The 18795-nt window shown below is 46.5% G+C and overlaps 1 protein-coding gene and 1 long non-coding RNA gene across 3 annotated transcripts in view; one reads left to right on the forward strand and one right to left on the reverse strand.

Moving 5' to 3' along the window:
• Positions 1-16451, reverse strand: part of LOC129148851 (uncharacterized) — a 60174-nt gene extending 43723 nt beyond the window's left edge. For both annotated transcript variants that reach the window (XR_008555842.1, XR_008555841.1), the window contains exons 1-3: positions 16347-16451; positions 16055-16136; positions 13060-13166 (exon numbers count right to left, since the gene is read on the reverse strand). This is a non-coding gene — a long non-coding RNA (uncharacterized LOC129148851). The remainder of the gene's footprint in view (positions 1-13059; positions 13167-16054; positions 16137-16346) is intronic.
• Positions 16452-16592: 141 nt separating this feature from the next.
• Positions 16593-18795, forward strand: part of SLCO4C1 (solute carrier organic anion transporter family member 4C1) — a 63177-nt gene continuing 60974 nt past the window's right edge. The window contains exon 1 of the mRNA XM_008144511.3: positions 16593-16923. Within this exon, the coding sequence (XP_008142733.2) occupies positions 16608-16923 (316 nt within the window). The 5' untranslated portion in view covers positions 16593-16607. The remainder of the gene's footprint in view (positions 16924-18795) is intronic.

An 18795-nucleotide genomic window follows, 5' to 3' on the forward strand; every position in this document is an offset into this window, starting at 1 on the left:
TTAGCCTGTAATTCTCTTTCATTGTGTTGTCTTTATCTGGTTTTGGTTTGGGGTGATGCTGGCTTCGTAGCAGGAGCTTGGAAGTGTTCCTCCTCTTGAATTTTTTGGAATATTCTGAGGAGGATGGGTTTTAGTTCTTCCTTGAATGTTTGGTAAAACTCCCCTGTGAAGCCATCTGGCCCGGGCTTTTGTTTGCCAGAAGCTTTTTCATGACAGCTTCAAGTTCTTCCATAGTTATTGGCCTATTGAGCTGTTTAGATTCTTCTTGATTGAGTTTTGGAAGGTTATATTTTTCTAGGAATATGTCCATTTCCTACAGGTTGTCCAGTTTGTTTGAATAAAGTTGTTTATAGTATTTTTTAACAATCCTTTGTATTTCTGTGGGGTCTGTTGTTATTTCACCTCTTTCATTTCTGATTTTGTTTATTTGGGTCCTCTCTCTTTGCTTCTTGGTGAGCCTGGCTAGAGGTTCATCAATCTTGTTTATCCTTTCAAAGAAGCAGCTCTTGGTTTTGTTGATCTTTTGTATTGTTTATTTGGTCTCTATGTTGTTTATCTCCGCTCTGATCTTTATTATTTCCTTACTTCTGCTTACACTGGGCTTTTATTGTTGCTCTCTTTCTATCTCTTTGAGTTGTAGGGTTATGTAATTTATTACCATTGTTTCTTTTTTTTTGCAGTAGGCTTGTAGAGCTATGAACTTCCCTCTCAAGACTGCTTTTGCTATGTCCCATAGATTTTGGATTGTTGTGTTTTCATTGTCATTTGTTGCCATGATGTTTTTTATTTCTTCCTTGATCTCTCTGGTAACCCAGTCATTGTTTAATAGCATGCTGTTTAGTCTCCATGTGTTAGATTTTTTTTGGATTGTTTTTATTGTAGTTGATTTCTAGTTTTATGCCACTGTGATCTGAGAAGATGCTTGGTATGATTTCTATCTTCTTGAATTTGAATTTGCCTATGTCCCAGCATATGGTCTATCTTTGAAAATGACCCATGTGCACTTGAGAAGAATGTATATTCTGTGGCTTTGGGGTGAAATGTTCTGAAGATGTCAATTCCATCTGGTCTAATGAGTCACTTAGGATTGATGATTCTTTGCTGATTTTTTGTTTAGAGGATTTGTCCAATGGTGATAGTGGTGTGTTAAAGTCTCCTACTATGAATGTATTGCAGTCAATCTCTCCCTTGATATCCTCCAGGAGTTTTTTTTTTTATGTATTTGGGTGCTGCTGTATTGGGTGTGTATGTTTACCAGAGTTATTTCTTCTTCTTGGATTGCTCCCTTTAGTATTATGAAGTGGCCTTCCTTATCTCTTGTTATGTCCTTCACTTTAAGATCTAATTTGTCAGATATAAGTATTGCTACCCCAGCTTTTTTTTCATTTCCATTCGCCTGGGAAACCTTTTTCCATCCCTTCACCCTCAGTCTCTGTGTGTCTTTTCTGAGGTGGGTTTCTTGTAGACAGCAGATATCTGGGTCCTGTTTTCTTATCCAATCCGTTGCCCTGTGTCTTTTGATTGGGGCATTTAATCCCTTTACATTTAAAGTTATTATTGATAGGTACTTATTTGTCGCCATTCTTATTCTTTACCTGTGTTCCTTCTTCACTTTATATATATTTTTTACAGCAGACCCTTTAGCATTTCTTGCATTGCTGGTTTGGTGGTGATAAATTCCCTTAGTTTTTTTTTGTCTGTGAAGCTCCTGATTTCACCTTCAGTTATGATTGATAGCTTTGCTGGGTACAGTATTCTTGGATTCAGACCCTTCCTTTGCATGAATTTGTATATTTCATTCCATTCCATTCTGGCCTGATGAGTTTCTGTTGAGAAATCAGTTGCTAGTCTGATGGGGGTTCCTTTGGATGTAACTGTCTCTCTGGCCGCTTTTAAGGTTCTTACTTTGTCGTTGGTGTTTGCCAATTTAATTATAATGTGTCTTGGTGTTGGTCTTTAGGGGTTCATTTTGCTTGGGACTCTGTGAGCTTCTTGGATTTGTGTGGGTTTTTTCTTCCCTATATCAGGGAAGTTTTCTGTCATTATTTGTTCAAACAGGTTTTCTATTCCTTGCTCAGTTTCCTCTCCTTCTGGAACCCCTATTATGCGGATGTTGTTTTGTTTCGTGTTGTCCCAAAGTTACCTTAGGCTCTCCTCCTGCTTTTTAATTGTTTTTCTAGAAGCTGCTCTAATTGGGTATTTTTTTCCCACCTTGTCTTCTAGTTCACTGATGCGTTCCTCTGCTTCTTCTAGTCTACTCTTGATGCTTTCTATTGCGTTCTTTACAGCAGTGATGTCATTTTTCATTTCTTCTTGGTTTTTCTTCATTTCCTCTTGGTTCTTACTCATATTGTCGAATTTGTCTTCCATTCTTTTCAGCCACCTTATGACCATTTCTCTGAATTCTTTCTCTGACATGTTGCTAGCCTCCATTTCGTATACTTCCTTTTCTGGTGATGCCTGCTTTTCTTTTATATGCGGGCTGTTTCTTTGTCTCCCCATGGTCTCTCTTCTCTGGATGTCTGGTTATGTAGTTCTCTCTCTCCTTATCCCAGGCGAAATCTGACCTTTCCGTGATGGAGTGTAGACCTCCTCTGAAACTGCGTGTTTGCGCCTATTGGGGACTGGTGTTCTGGGACTCGCAGCTGTTTGGTGGTTGCCGCAGTTGTAGCTTTTCAAGCTTCTGCTAAGATCCACTTTCCCCTTCAAGATGGCGCGGTCTCCGTGTCCAAGCCGGTCACTCTGAGAGGGAACCCAGCGCAGTGGGGGCTTCCCGGTCAGGGGAACCCTGTCCAGCAGTCCCCCACCTTCTCCTGGAGTTTATCTATCCCTTAACTTGCCAACAAATACTCCCCATGCGACCCTCAGCTGTTCTTTCTTTCTGCTCCGATACAAGTCTCAGGACCCAGGTGTGTATTCCGTCATTTTTTTCAGCAGCAACCTTTAAAGCAGATTGAATTATTCTTTATGATCAAATCTATTCTCTTCAGAATATCTAAAATGGAATGCAGTCAGCCCTCCATATCCCTATGTTTTACATCCAAAAATTCAACCAAGCACTGACTGAAAATATTCTGGAAAATAAAAAAGAAATCCAGAAAGTTCCAAAAGGCAAAACTTGAATTTGTCACCCATACCAGGCATAACCTGTTTTAGCCGATCTGCAAATATAGGTTATATGCAAATACTTCCCCATTTTAAATAAGGGTCTGGAGCTTCTGTGAATGTTGATATTCCAGAGGGGTCCTGGAACCAATCGCCTGGAGATATGAAGGGACTGCTGTACTGGCCTTAACTTTTCTAGGATTCAAAAATCAACATTTCTAGACCTACTACATAAGAAATAGGAACCATAATAATTATGTCACATCTCTTTATATATTCATATAATAAATGCAAAAATGTTTGGGACTATTGAGATTCTCTTTAGTATTTAAGTTTGGGACAGCTACAGGTTGGCACCTATTGCCTGGTGGGAAATTATTTTCCAGCCTTTTCTGTCTGGTGTCATTAAGTGTCCTGTGGTCAATTTTATTTTACTACTTGTATTTCACTGTAAGATTTTTGCCTTTACTCTTGACTTTTTTTTTTTGGGGGGGGGGGGAAAGGGGGGTAGGTTAAAAGGAAATATGGGTATAAGTTTCTGAAACATGGATATTATAAAATAACTAGAGGCCTGGTGCACGAAATTCATGCACAAGGGTGGTGGTCCCTCAGCCTGGCCTGCACCCTCTCCAATCTGGGACCCCTCGGGGGTTGTCCGACTCACAATCCAGGACCGCTGGCTCCTAACTGTTCACCTGCCTGCCTGCCTGATTACCCCTAACTGCCTCTGCTTGCTAGCCTGATCACCCTTAACTGGCCACCTGCCAGCCTGGCCTCACCCTAATTGCCCCCCCTGCCAGCCTGGCCACCCCCTGACTGCTCCCCTGATAGCCTGGCCACTCCCTACTGCCCCCCTGCTGGCCTGGTTGCCCCCTAACTTCTCCCCTGCTGGCCTGCCTGATCACCTCTAACTGCCTCTACTTGCCAGCCTGGTGGCCCCCTAACTACCCCCCTGCTGGCCTGGTTGCTCCCTAACTGCCCCCCTGCCAGCCTGGTTGCCCCTAACTTCCCGGAAGGAAGTCAGACATTCGGAAGATGTCTGGTCGACCCAGTCTAATTAGCATATTACCCTTTTATTAGTATAGATGTGGAATAGAATCCAAAATTTTGTCATCAACATTGATGTTTGAATATGACATATACATTGTAGTAACTAATTAATGTTTATGCCTACAGTAGTTTCATGCTTATCGCATACCATACTTACTGTTTTAGTATACTGTTGTAGGCAGTCTCGAGTGGCATTCAGGCAATATAACCTTTATGTTCAGGTCCATTATTTGAAAAAGTATTTGTTTGTGTGCAATTATATGTACCTTACTGTGTTATGACTCATTTCACTCTATGAATGACATCAAAACTAGATAGTATCTTCATTCTTGTTTTATTTCCCACCCAGAACTGAATCTTTCTCTCCTTGCTAACAAGTACTTTTAATGTCTTAGTATTAAAAGAAAACAAGAGTGGGTGGGGGTAAACATTACTCAGAAGCATAAGAGATTTATTGTCTATTCAGTCAAAAATACTAAGAAAGGAAGATGGTCACAACAAACAAACATCTCACAAACAATGAGTTCATGAATAGTTCCAGTTAGACTAGATCAGTGGTTGGTAAACTCATTAGTCAACAGAGCCAAATATCAACAGTACAACGATTGAAATTTCTTTTGAGAGCCAAATTTTTAAAACTTAAACTATATAGGTAGGTACATTGGTATTAACTTAAGAGTACTCCTAAGCTGGCCTTTGCTAAAAACTCAAGGGGCCAAAGAGCCCATGTGACTCGCGAGCCCCAGTTTGCTGACCACTGGACTAGGTCACAGTCCATTTACTGCCTGGCCAAGGTCTGGTGGAAAACAAGGTTGCTAGCTATGGGACTATGATCAGGAGAAGGAATAAATATGGTCTAGTGGAAAGACAACAGAATTCTAATTATGAGCCTGACACTAAATAGTGTTTGATGAAACAAATTTAAATAAATTTATATTCTTGTCAGTATTTTATGAAATTAATGGATTATTACAGAGTTTTTGCATCACTAAGTTTCATATTTGTAATAGGCTTCAGTGATTGCCAACCCAAATCTCTATAGTTTGAATGCCTCCCATAACATCATTAATAACTGACCAGCTTGCTCCTCCAGTGATAGCAAATTTATCTACCCATTTTGTATGGCTCTATTCAATGGGTGTTAAACATTTTTTGTCTCAGAACCAATCCCCAACGCATTTTTTGCAAATGGTCCCAGCTGGAGATTGAAGCAGGAAAGATGGACTTCTTCATTCTCATTCAACTACCAAGCCTTCCTCACCCACAAACATATCTACATCTGCCCCCACAAACATATCTACATCTGCCCCTGTCCTTATCTCTGCCTGGACATCCTGTGTTCCCTTCCGCCCTAGGCTTCCGAACACTATGCTCAGGTGACATTCTCTTCATCCTCTCAGAAACCTCACAACATAGCTCTTTATACTCTCACTTTGCATTGGGTTTTACCTTTCAGCACATAAATGTGTTCAAGTCTTCATCATATCTTGCCTTGCCTTGTGTCCTTGTCTACATTAGCTCTCATCCTATATTTTTCTTTTTCCTAAAACAGTTTATTGAGATACAACTCACATACCATACAGTTTCCAGTATATGGTCTCCAGTATACTTGGAGTTGCACAACCTTCCCCAAAATCAACTTTATGTTTCTTTCTTGACGTAGCCAAATAGCTTACTAGAGGGCTGCAGGTGGTCTCCTGTCTCATCTCCATTAGCTCCTCAGTGTACCACATATTGGCTTCTGCTTGTACCTCTACTCAAGCTTAGATCACCAATCGTACTCGAATCGAGAGGCAGGTATTAGAATTTCCGTGCATTTGTCTATTTTTCCTTACAGTTTTTGTTTTGTGCATTTTGACATCTTGTTGGTAGGTGCATAAGTCCTCTTGATGAATTTACCCCTTTACTATTAGGAAGTAACCTTCTTTATCCCATCTAATTTTTTTTTTTTGCTTTAAAGTTTATTTGGACTGTTATTAATAACCATTCCAAGTTTCTTTTGATTAGTGTAAGCATAATATATCATTTTCAATTTTTTACTTTTAGGCTATTATAATTTTAAGTATGCTTGTTGTAGTCAGCATTTAATTGTTTCTTGCATTTTATATGAGATCTGGTCATCTTTTCCTTTTAGTTGGAATGTTTACCATATTTACACTTGATGTGATTATTAATATAGTTAGGTTTAAAGCATCATCTTGTTGTTTGTTTTCTTTTTGTCTTATCCATTTTTGTTCCCTTTGTCTTCTTTTTCTGCATTTTTTTGTCCTGATCCTTTAAAGGAGCTTGCTTTAAAGGCTTTCACAGTTATAAAGTAGAAATGTAAGGGTTTTATTTTGTTTTACCTATGTCTACCGCCTTGAAATCTTTTCATTAAAGCTTTTACTTGTGTTTACAAGTAGATTATTTTGCTAGTTAATAGTAGTCTGCTAGCTTCCTCAACCTTATACTAGAATTCTCCCAACTCCCAGTAAATTATGGAAAGATTACTGTGAAAAAATATACAAAAGTTACTCACTCACCACTCTCATTTTATTTGTTATTGGCCTAGTTCCTGTTTTTTATTGCATTGAGCTTTTGGGTGCATTTGACATTAATCTTCCCAGAAGCAGGCTGCGGGAACAAATGATATCTTGATGTCCCTCCTGGTTCTATAAATCTAAATTTTAATAATGTTCACCATTTACTTTCTTTTGTTAAAAAACGGATAGGAATTAAATTGTGGGTTGGTGGGACTATCAAGAGTTGTAGTTTGTTTATTCAATAAAGATTGCATTTTGTCATGATCATAAAATTGTGATTACATATATCCTATAGAGTCATGGCATATTATTGACTGTTTCTAGGCATCAAAATCAGATCTTGATTGGAAAAGCAATACGTTTTAGAAATTATATCCTAATTTCTAATGTACAATAGAATAATTTCTTCTAGTTTAAAGCATTTCTTAATATACATAAGTCCAACAATGCTTCCTTCACTATATCTAATGTTGTGATGTTTGTATCATAAGTATGCTTTTATAGAGTTCATAATGTTTTGAATAAATTATAGTAATTATCACATATTAGTGAAAAGCTTAACTTCATACAGTATAGTGTTTTACACTAATACTAATTTATTTTTCATAACCTATTGGGTTAACTTTCTTTTTTTTTTTTTTTTTTTTTTTAATTTCTTTATTGATTAAGGTGTCACATATTTGTCCTCATCCCCCCATTCCCATCCCACCCCTCTCCCCACGCATGCCCCAATCCCCTGTTGAACTTAACCGTTGGATAGGCTTATATGCATGCATACAGGTCCTTTGGTTGAACTCTCCCCCTCCCCCCCACCCTCCCCCTACCCTCCCCTATCCTCCCTCTGAGGCCCGATAGTCCGATCGATGCCTCCTTGCTTCTGGTTCTGTTCTTGTTCCTCAGTCTATGTTGTTCATCATTTCCCCTAGATGAGCGAGATCATATGTCACTAGATATATACTAATAAGAACTGAATGTGAGACGAGCAATAATAGTTATGCTGACAGGCAAATGAATCAATCTGTAGCGAGCTTCCCCCTGGACCAACAGTTCTTTTGAGACCCAATTTCAATGTCCAGTAGTTCCTTATGTGTACATGTCAGCACTGACCCCTCAGCTCTGGATGGTGGACAAATGGTGGTAATGGAGGTCCGACTCCCTCTGGTTTGGTCTCGGCCGAACCCAGGGGCACGGCGTCACCCGGACTAAGGGGCACGTGGCCTCACCCATACCCAAGGGGCGCGTGGTCTCACCCGGGTCTGGGACCCAGCCTCAACCTAATGGATCCAGGGGCGCACGGCCTCACCCGGACCCAGGATCTGGCTTCACCCGTACCCAGGGACGCTTGGCCTCTCCCAGACCCAGGGGCACGTGGCCTCACCCGGGCTTAGTTGCACAAGGCCTCACCAGGATCCAGGGACACATGGTCTCTCCCGGACCCAGGGACGCTTGGCCTCTCCCACACCCAGGGCCACTTGGGCTCACCCGGGCCTAGGTGCACGAGGCCTCATCCGGATCCAGGGACGCATGGTCTCACCCGGACCCAGGGACGCTTAGCCTCTCCCAGACCCAGGGGCACGTGGCCTCACCCGGGCCTAGGTGCACGAGGCCTCATCCGGATCCAGGGACACATGGTCGCACCCGGACCCAGGGACGCTTGGCCTCTCCCAGACCCAGGGCCACTTGGGCTCACCCGGGCCTAGGTGTACGAGGCCTCACCCGGATCCAGGGACACATGGTCTCACCCGGACCCAGGGACGCTTGGCCTCTCCCAGACCCAGGGCCACTTGGGCTCACCCGGGCCTAGGTGCACGAGGCCTCATCCGGATCCAGGGACGCATGGTCTCACCCGGACCCAGGGACGCTTGGCCTCTCCCAGACCCAGGGGCACGTGGCCTCACCCGGGCCTAGGTGCACGAGGCCTCCCCCGGATCCAGGGACACATGGTCTCACCCGGACCCAGGGATGCTTGGCCTCTCCCAGACCCAGGGCCACTTGGGCTCACCCGGGCCTAGGTGCACGAGGCCTCACCCGGATCCAGGGACACATGGTCTCACCCGGACCCAGGGACGCTTGGCCTCTCCCAGACCCAGGGCCACTTGGGCTCACCCGGGCCTAGGTGCACGAGGCCTCACCCGGATCCTGGGACACAAGGTCTCACCCGGACCCAGGGACGCTTGGCCTCTCCCAGACCCAGGGCCACTTGGGCTCACCCGGGCCTAGGTGCACGAGGCCTCACCCGGATCCAGGGACACATGGTCTCACCCGGACCCAGGGACGCTTGGCCTCTCCCAGACCCAGGGCCACTTGGGCTCACCCGGGCCTAGGTGCACGAGGCCTCACCCGGATCCTGGGACACATGGTCTCACCCGGACCCAGGGACGCTTGGCCTCTCCCAGACCCAGGGCCACTTGGGCTCACCCGGGCCTAGGTGCACGAGGCCTCATCCGGATCCAGGGATGCATGGTCTCACCCGGACCCAGGGACGCTTGGCCTCTCCCAGACCCAGGGGCACGTGGCCTCACCCGGGCCTAGGTGCACGAGGCCTCACCCGGATCCAGGGACACATGGTCTCACCTGGACCCAGGGACGCTTGGCCTCTTCCAGACCCAGGGCCACTTGGGCTCACCCGGGCCTAGGTGCACGAGGCCTCACCCGGTTCCAGGGACACATGGTCTCACCCGGACCCAGGGACGCTTGGCCTCTCCCAGACCCAGGGGCACGTGGCCTCACCCGGGCCTAGGTGCACGAGGCCTCATCCGGCTCCAGGGACACATGGTCGCACCCGGACCCAGGGACGCTTGGCCTCTCCCAGACCCAGGGCCACTTGGGCTCACCCGGGTCTAGGTGCACGCGGCCTCACCCGGATCCAGGGACACATGGTCTCACCCGGACCCAGGGACGCTTGGCCTCTCAGACCCCGGGGGACGTGACCTCACCCAGGCCTAGGTGCACGAGGTCTCACCCGGATCCAGGGACACATGGTCTCGCCTGGACCCAGGGGTGTGTGGGCTCTCCCAGACCCAGGGGCGCTTGGCCTCGCCCAGGCACGGGATCCAGCGTCATCCGGGTCCAGGGGCACATGGCCTCACCCGGACCCGGAGTCCGGCCTCACCTGGACCCAGGGGCATGTGGCCTCACCTAGACCCAGGGACGTGAGGCCTCACTTATACCCAGAGGCGCGTGACCACACCCTAGCCCAGAGGCGCGCAACCCCGCCCGCACCCGGGTCTCAGCGGGGCCCCGTCTTCCCGATCCCAATTCCTGCCGGTCAATCCCCCCTCAGCAATTCCCCTGGCCATCCTTCCAGAGCTCCAGTATGGCTGCTGCAGAACTCGTCGGGCGGCGGCTCGGCGAAGCTCCGGTGCGCCCGGTGCATGGCAGTGGGCCGGTCTGGCGTCGCTGCGTCGGCCCTTGGGTCTGCATCGGTGGCCGGTCGCCGAGCATGCGCACCTGGCCGCTTCCGGGGCGTTGAGATTCTTGACGGACTCGGAGGTCAGCAAGCGCGGAGTCTCCCACCCCATGTCTCATAGGGGCTCGTCTGTCCGTGCTTGGCTGCCAGTGGAGCCGTCCCCTCAGCCGGAGACCGCCGGGGGAACTGCGCCGAGCACGTTCCAGGCCGCTGTTGTATCGCCTGAGCCATAGTTCTTTTGTGTCGCCTGAGCCGTAGTTCTTAAAGTGTGGTCTTTGGGTCACCGGCATCAGCATCATCCCACATACCCCTCTTTTATTCTAGTTGTAGAGCATCTACTCAGCCAGCCCTATGGTGGTCTTGGATGGTGTCTGCTCTGCTCTCTTGTCGTAGTCTCAAAGTTGTTGTGGTAGGCAACAATCAGGCTTCCGCCCTATGCCTCCATCTTGGTCCTCCTTTGTATAGTTAAGTCTTGATTGTTGTTGGTGTCACTGGGGGGGCTCTCTTTGTCTATAAAGGAAGAGTTGCTGTGCAGGAGACACGTTTATGGGCCGGGTCTTGGTGCAGCAAAGCTTTGGCGCTCACTGAATATTCCCGTTGAATGTGTCCCTTATGCACGTGGTTGAAATCTGGTGTCATCTCCCACAGACCACTAGATGCCCTCGTTTCTGGGTCTCCAATGGGGTGTAGATCAGCTACTGCCTTAGGCACTCAGCAAGGATTACAGCAAAAACTGTAGTTTCTTCCTCCTGTCTGAGTGGCCCTGGAGCAGTCCCACTAGAACAGCAGTTCATCTGGTCCGCTGCCAGAGGGCAGGCCACCCACATGCATAAGCCATTGCTTGGGGCGCAGGTGTGCCTGCAAGACTTGCGGGGCAGGTCTTCAAAACGTTCGGGGCGGGTCCCAGGGCGGGGCGGGGTCTCAGGGCGCCAACAGGCCATGGTGCGGCGAGCCGCGATGGCTGTGAGTCTGGTCCTTCTGCCTTCCACGTATCTAAGTCCCCTCGTTCCGCACTCCAGCGCAGCAAACACTGATTGCTGGGCGCACCTCCGCAAGAGTCCCGCCTCTCCCCGCAGGCATCTGGGTCTCCCGCGGTTCGCCAGAAGATGGATTTCAGGGTGATGGAGAGCTAATCTCCCCTAGGTTTAGAACAAAAGCCCCTTTCCCCCGCCACCAGCCAGACCCACGTGCCTCCACACCTCATCCCCTCCGATTTCGCTGGGTGCGAGGCAACAGAACAGCCTTTAACCTCCGCCGCCATCTTTTTCAAACTTCCCAATTTGTACTTCTTAATCCCTTCATTTCAGTCAACTCTACTGAAGTCTAGCGCCGCCGGAAGGTGCACGGAGAGGGCGCCCGGGCCTCCGTCCGGTGTGCGGGGCGCGCGGCTCGCGGCACCAGGCGCGCGGGAGCTGCGCGGCGGGGACGGGTGCTGGGAGGCCGCCAGGCTCCGGGCGCCGCCCCTGCGGCGGCGTCCCCAGCGTCCCGGGCCGGGCGGCCTGCGGGGGCGGCGGAGTTGCGAAAGTGAGTGAGTTTCCCAGGGTTTCGCCCGGAATGGGGTTCAGTGCAATCGGAGCCAGCGCTCAGCGCACTCCGGAGCCTTTATCTCCTTCCTGCCAGTGAACGCCGGCCAGGTCATCAGCCGCCCCTTCCTCTCCGGTTCCATCCTCCCCGCAGGCGCGTGTGCTCGTGTCTCCGCCCGTTTCTCCATACCTTAGGCTTTTACGGCTTCCCCGACTGTCCCCGTGGCCTTCTCCTTCCCCCCAGCTGTGGGCATTTCAGTCCACCAACTTTCCTGTGGTTCTGGACGATGTCCGTTCTGACCTCTAGTTGTATTTTTGAAATTGTTGTGCCCGGCTGCAGGTTAGGTGTTTAACCTATGGCGCCATCTTGGTTTTCTTTTTTCTTAATTACTGTATTAAATGTTTGTTTTCTTTTTAAAAAAATTATGATCATCCTTGTTTATGTATGTACTTAATGATTTATGGTTAGTGTGACTAAAAAAGTATAGCTGCAATTTTTTAATATGTCTTTCTATACAATTATAATTTAAAACATCATTTTAAATATTCTAGTTCAGCATTACTTTTTTTCTTAGACATAATTTGTTATTTCTACACATTTTGTGGGAGCATTTAAATGGCAAAGAAAGTGAAGAATATGCGATCACTTTAGATTGTTTCATTGCTTTTATTTAGTAATATGAGATCAAGTGGCATTAATAAATTTTTAATACTGGGATTTTTTCACAAGATATATTTTTAATCATTTATTTACTCATCCATCTAACCACCCATCCATCTATTCAAGCAATAGTTATTGCGTACCTACTACAACTGTGAGTTCCATCTATTGGGGATACAGCAATGAACAAGTTTGACAATCTCTGCTCTCAAGTAGTTGACATTCCTTGGAGATAGGTCAACAGCAGATAAATGAGAAAATAACATCTAGTAAAAAGTGGGAGATGCACATACAGTGATGTCATAGAGGGTGCTTAGGTGGGTGGCCCAGGAAAGGCCTCTGAAAAGGAAGCGTGTAAACTGAGATAGGAGCACCAGGAAGAAGCCGCTGTGACAAGAGGAGGGAAGAGCATTCAATACTGGCATGTTTCATTTACTTCAACAATATCTGCCCTTGTCCATCTTTGCATTCAGGCTCTCTCCAAGATCCCTCTAATTTTAATATTCTGTGAGTCTCAGTGTTATACCTGTAACGGAGTCACATCCAATCTGCAACTACAATGGAGCTAATACAATATGAAAAGTACACAGAAAGGAAAATGATAAAATACTCCACATAGGCATATACTTCATCCTATTGGTGTATATCTACATGGAAGGCCAAATTATAATCATAAGATTGCTTTTAAGCATGGAATCAGAGCAAGAAGAGTTAGTGAGATAATCTTGACAGCTTTTTTCATTAAGCCACTTTCCTTGGTTTATCCAGTGCCTGATTGGGAAGACCTACCTATTATATATCCTAGAGAATATCCATAGGCAGGGACATCTGCTCCTCTGGAGACTGTTGGAGCTTTACTATAAAATCTGGGTACTATTCTTGTTTCCATTCTCCACCTTCAAAAAGATAACAAGTAAAATCCACAAAATTAATAGCAATTTATTCATTACCTTCTGAAATTTAAAATGGTATATTTTGACTATGCTTACTAGATTTATGCTTACTAGAATTAAAAAAACATAATGGGATCACTGTATTACTGTAAAAGATAATTTTCCATAGAATTAGCACAAACAAAACTTATCAAGTTTTTTTGTTTGTTTTGTTTTACTTGTCTGTCTTTGTTGCAAACCTGAACCTCCTTCCTTCTATCATTGCAGCATAAAGGATGTAGGGGAACAGGAAAGTGGTGTTGATAGCACTTTCAGTAAGAACAATTTGTATTTAAAATGAAGCAATAGTACTTATGCTAGTCTTTCAACAAAAGTCTACAACGCTGCAAGAGTAGAGATTTCTCCTTAGATAGTATAGATTTAAGTGCATGATGACGGTGCTACTTTAACTTTGATAGTTTGGTTTGAACTGATTTATCTTTTAAATTGAAATTTTTAACCAGGTGACACTGGTTAAAAAATGATACAGCTTTCAGGTGAACAATTCTACAATACATCATCTTCTCACTGTATTGTGTGTTCACCACTCCAAGTCAAGCCTCTGACCATCACCATTTATCCTCCCTATATCCTCCTCCATCTCCCCCGACCCCTAAGGTATGATTGTATTGAATTACCTCTGATGAAAGCAAAATTTGCTTATTGGTTAAATTGTTTCATATTTCACAGATAAAATGGTGATCATACCTAAACCTTTAGATACCACTTTAAATCCATATCTGTCCACTTTTTTTTGATAGACGGCCTAGGCAGATTACATACTAAATCTAATGTGGATATCTGAACAGTCTGGGCATTCAGAACAGAATTCGTCTTCAAACCTCATCAACATCTGGTATATCTGAGTCTTAATCTCTTAGAATTTCTAGGCAATAATTCTAACCAACAGAGTTAGGCTGTAGAAATTAAAAAAGAAAAATGCAAAGACCAGGGAAGATATCTGACTGAGAGAACTGGCTTCATAGCCTTAAAAAGTGGCAAGCCATTTATTAGCTATACTGTATGACTTTGGGAGAGTTACTAATCTGCTCTTCACTATGTAAAATGTAGATAATAACAGCTACTGCTTGTATAAAGATTAATAATGGGATATTTGGCATACATTTAAAATGTTATTTCAAAACCAATGTCACCCCAGTAAATTTAATTTAAAAATGTAAAAAAAAAAGTTATTTCTTATTTCTACTCTTTTCCTATATTTTCGGTCAGTCTAGACCTTTTTGGACAGTGAGGGAACAAGAAACACAGGATGTACGATATATTTTTAAAATTTCAATTCCTCGATTCAGTAAATAAAGCATATATAACTGAAACTAAATTTTCACAAAATAGCACTTATGCAATTCTTACTTCTGAATTCTAGTTTATTTAGAAATAATAGTGTTTGAAAAACATTCCTCTAAGCCATCTTAACTGAGCCTAGTGTCTATAGTTAGAAGAAATAAAAAACATCTTATTTTAGGAGGAGGAGGAGCCTTTTTATCACCATATTCTCTTCTCTAGGTTAAAGGCTACAACTGGGTATGACCATCATATGCTACCAAATCATGGCTATTTGAGATGCATTAGCACTGAATCTACAAGTAGCTTCTTGGGTAGGCAATCAGCCATGTGTTGAATTAAGATAGCAAGACTTGAAAATTCTCTCTAGAACTTGATAGCGCGATGAATTAATATGTAGTGAAGTACTCTAATGTCTAATAAAACGGGGATCTTATATGTGAATCATAGTAGTAGTGTATTGAAAAAAATATAATATAGCAGTATCGTATCCAGTATCATCTGAGACCTGTTTTGAGATATTTTATAATCAGTAATTAGATCTGAGGAAGTGGGTTCCTTAACACTGTACAGTCTTATGAAGCATAACAACTTTGTACATGTAGCCCTGAGTAACTAGCAAAAAGAAAATATGTATGTTTTATTACGTTCCTTATTGGAATAAACATTCAGTTTAGGGAAAGAAGCATTTTGAGATCTTAATATATAGTTTTAAAAACATCATTGTTTAAAATATACTAATTTGGGATATATTAGTCTATCTTTAGAAGGGGAGAGAGAATGCATCCTTTGAAAACCTAATCATGTCAGGATCATGTCACTCCTTGGTTCCACATTTTTGTATTTCACTCACAATAAAAGCTAAAGTCCTATAATGGCCTACAAAGTCTGGCCCCAATCACTTCTCCTCCACCCCTTTACCTGCCTGGACTCCTACTGTTCTCCAACTATCTCATTCCACCCCAGCTACTGTTCTCCAACAGGCCGGGCTCTCTCCCTTACCTCCTTCAGGTCTCAGCTCAAAAGTCACCTTCTCAGCCAGGCCTTCCCCAACCACACAATTTTAAAGTACATTGTGTTCCTCCCCTTCTCGGACACACACACACTTTCCAGCCTGTCCTTGCTTTATTTCTCCGCCCCGGCACTTATCACAATGAAATGCACTATATAGTTATTACTTATTATCTATCTCTTATTAGAATGCAAGCACCATAAGGCTAGGGGTATTTGTCAGTTTTTAAGCACGCCTGTACCTCCAGGGGCTAGAACGGTGTTCGGCACCCAGGAAATAAATATATTTCCACGAATGAATGAATAAATTGTAACCACTACCGTATAATGGTGTCCAGTTCTTCAATGTGCTTTTAAAAATTTACTCCACAGGTAGAAATCACATATCTGCTTTTAAAGTCTCTTAATTCCTTTCCTTTCAGTTTGGGGGAAGTAAAATTAAAAAAAAAAAAAAAAAAAAAGGCGGCTATGTTGTGATGGGGAGCAGGCGGGTAGGAATTTCCTTTTTTTTTTAGGGAGATGACAGGTAGAAGTCTCACCATGATGCTCATGGAATCCAAAGTATTGTACCTGTGGCTGCTAGATTCTTCGAGTCCAAACGCAGCCCGGTGCGGTGAGCAGCTGAGGAAGAAAGCCACACAATATTTTCTTGAATGATCTCCTGATGCAACTGTGTTTACAGCTTTGCTGCCAGCTCCCAGGGAGAGCTTGACGGTCACCAGCCTCCTACAACCTCTATTAGGCTGCTGGTCCCCGGGCTCCTCCGCCCGGAGGGAGAGCGGCGGGCTGGCCCCCCCATTCCCCCATCCCCCCGCCCCCCCGCCCCCTCACCTGGCGGCGGCCGCACGCCCGCGCCCCGCATCCGGTCGGTCCCGGCGGCCGCAGGTGAGACCCGGCCCGAAGGAGGCGAGCGCAGGAGGCGGGGCCCGGCGGCTGCGCGGCGAGGGCCGGAGAGGAAGACCGGGAGGCGGTATCTCCCCGCACGGGGGCGCTGCCACCTGCCCCGGGGAGGAGCCAGAGCGGGACCAGTTTTTTTTTTTTTTTTTCTTTCTCGGCTCAGACACCCTGAAGCGGGGAGAACCCATCCGGACCATGAAGCGCGGCGGAGGCATTGAGAACCCGGCTTTCCTCAGCTCCAGCCCAGACACGCCGCGCCGCGTCCCCGCATCGCCCTCTCACGTCGAGGTCTCTGCCTCGCCCGCCCGGACCCGGACGGAGAATTCGCGGCCACCCGAGCCCCCTCTGCCGGCCGCGGCTGCCCCGGACTCCCGGGCGCGGTCCGGGCTCGAGTCGCGGTCGGAGTGTGAGGGGCCCTGCGGGTGGGGCAGCTTCCGACCCCGGTGCCTCCAGCCCTGCAACACGCCGCAGGGGTTTCTGGTTCACTACTGCCTCCTGGCCCTCACGCAAGGTACGGTCCAGCGCCCGCCGGGGGGCGTGGGGCCCGGGGCGCGGGGCCCGGGGGGCGCGGGCCCGGGGGGCGGGCGGGGGGCGCGGGGCCCGGGGGGCGGGCGGAGGGCGCGGGACCCGGGGGGCGAGGGCGGCTGCTCCCACCCACGTTAGCCAGCCGGGCTCCGACTTCCACATTTTAGCTTCTCTGTTGCCGCTAAGATTTTTAAAAACTTGGCAACACAGCCTTTGCTCTCTTGGGGTCCTGCCTCCCTCCGTTTCGCAGACTCGATCCCTCCAGGGGGAAGATGGAAATGATCGGAGCCGTCCTGTGCGGAGGGCTTGCCCTGGGGGGATTCGTTCGACGTGACCAAAGCGTGCGTTTTGCTAAACCTCCAATGGAAGGGATTTTATTTATTTTTTTTTACAGTTTCTGGGACGGATTAATTAAGACATTTGCAGGCGAGGGTAGGCTGGTTCTCCCAGGAGAAGCTCGTTGAGCATGTGCAGTGGAGGCTGGATATTAAGTTTTAGGGTTTTGTGGCTTATGTAGTCCGAGTTGTGTGAAGGCGCAAGTGAAGTCCAGTTCGCAAAGGTTTGCGGCGTCGTGGAGGGTGAGGTCCCTCAAACCGTCTGTGGTGCAGCCTCCGTTTGGTTCAAGGGTTTCTTGGACGGTCCCCTGGGAGTCGCTGGCAGAGTCCAGGCTCGTACCCTCGGGAGTTTGCCCTCCGAGGTTGGTTTGGAGGAGGGAGTCAGGGTGGAGGAGAGGGGCTCCCCGAAGAGGGAGCAGAGAGAAGGTGGAAGCTGCGGGGTGGTGGCCCAAGGCAGGGCGGGGGAGAAACGGGAAATGACACCAAACCCCAACAGGACACAGTGAGGGCAGGTGGACATTGAGGCGGCGCATGTTAAAGGACACGCTGAAGGTTAATTAGAATTTAACGTTGTGTCCATATTTTTTAAAATATTGTGTGAGGCAAGCAAGGACTGATCCGAAGAAGTGTCTTCTAAGAAACTTGGGGAACTTTGGCGGAGGGGTTGGAAATTCTCTTTTCTGAGATTAACAGGAGGATAAATATAAACATATTGGCTCCCCTGTCTCAAAGGGACATAACGTCCCTTGCTTTGCACAAGTTAGGCGCTAAGTATTTGCTGATTGCAAGTGGGACTGACTCTAGCTCTTCTACTAAAGGTAGTTTTATGCGAGAGCCGTTTCCCTTTCCACCTTTCTTGTCCCCACCAAAGTTCACCTTCTCTCAATATCTCCATCCTAGTCAGTTTCTTGACCTCAGTTGTCCAAAACCTGTGATTGGGAAGCATCTCAGTGCCAAAGGAGAAGTTGTGTTAGCAAGCCTAGGAGACCTCCGCCCTTGTCTTGTGTGTATGTGTGTGAATCCTCACTTGAGGATATTTTTTTTCATTGATTTTTAAAGAGAGTGGAAGGGAAGGAGGGAGGGAGAGGGAGAGAGAGAGAAACATCTATGTGAGAGAGATACATAGATTGGTTGCCTCCTGCACACGCCAGCAACCCAGGTACGTGCCCTTGAGTGGGAATGAACTTGAGATCTTTCAGTGGGAAGGCCAATGCTCTAACCACTGAACACACCAGCCAGGGCGGTTTTTGTCTCCTTAAAGGAAAGATTGCAATCAAGAGACAAAGTGTAGAAAAGCAAGCAAGGATTTATTGACCACAGCAAAAACGTACTTAGATCAGTGAAACAAGGGCGTAGAAGAAGCAGCAGGAGAGCCTCAGCTGGGCTGCTTTGGCTCACCGGTGAAGCAGAATTGTTGGACTGGAACCCGGATTCTTTGTCCGCCCAAGTCAAAGAATGAATCCAGGGTCAGAAGGTGGTATAGCAAAGGTGGAGATTTATTGGAGAACAAGTACAGACTCGCA

This window comes from Eptesicus fuscus, chromosome 4, assembly GCF_027574615.1.
Source record: "Eptesicus fuscus isolate TK198812 chromosome 4, DD_ASM_mEF_20220401, whole genome shotgun sequence".
In the NCBI taxonomy this organism is placed as follows: Eukaryota; Metazoa; Chordata; class Mammalia; order Chiroptera; family Vespertilionidae; genus Eptesicus; species Eptesicus fuscus.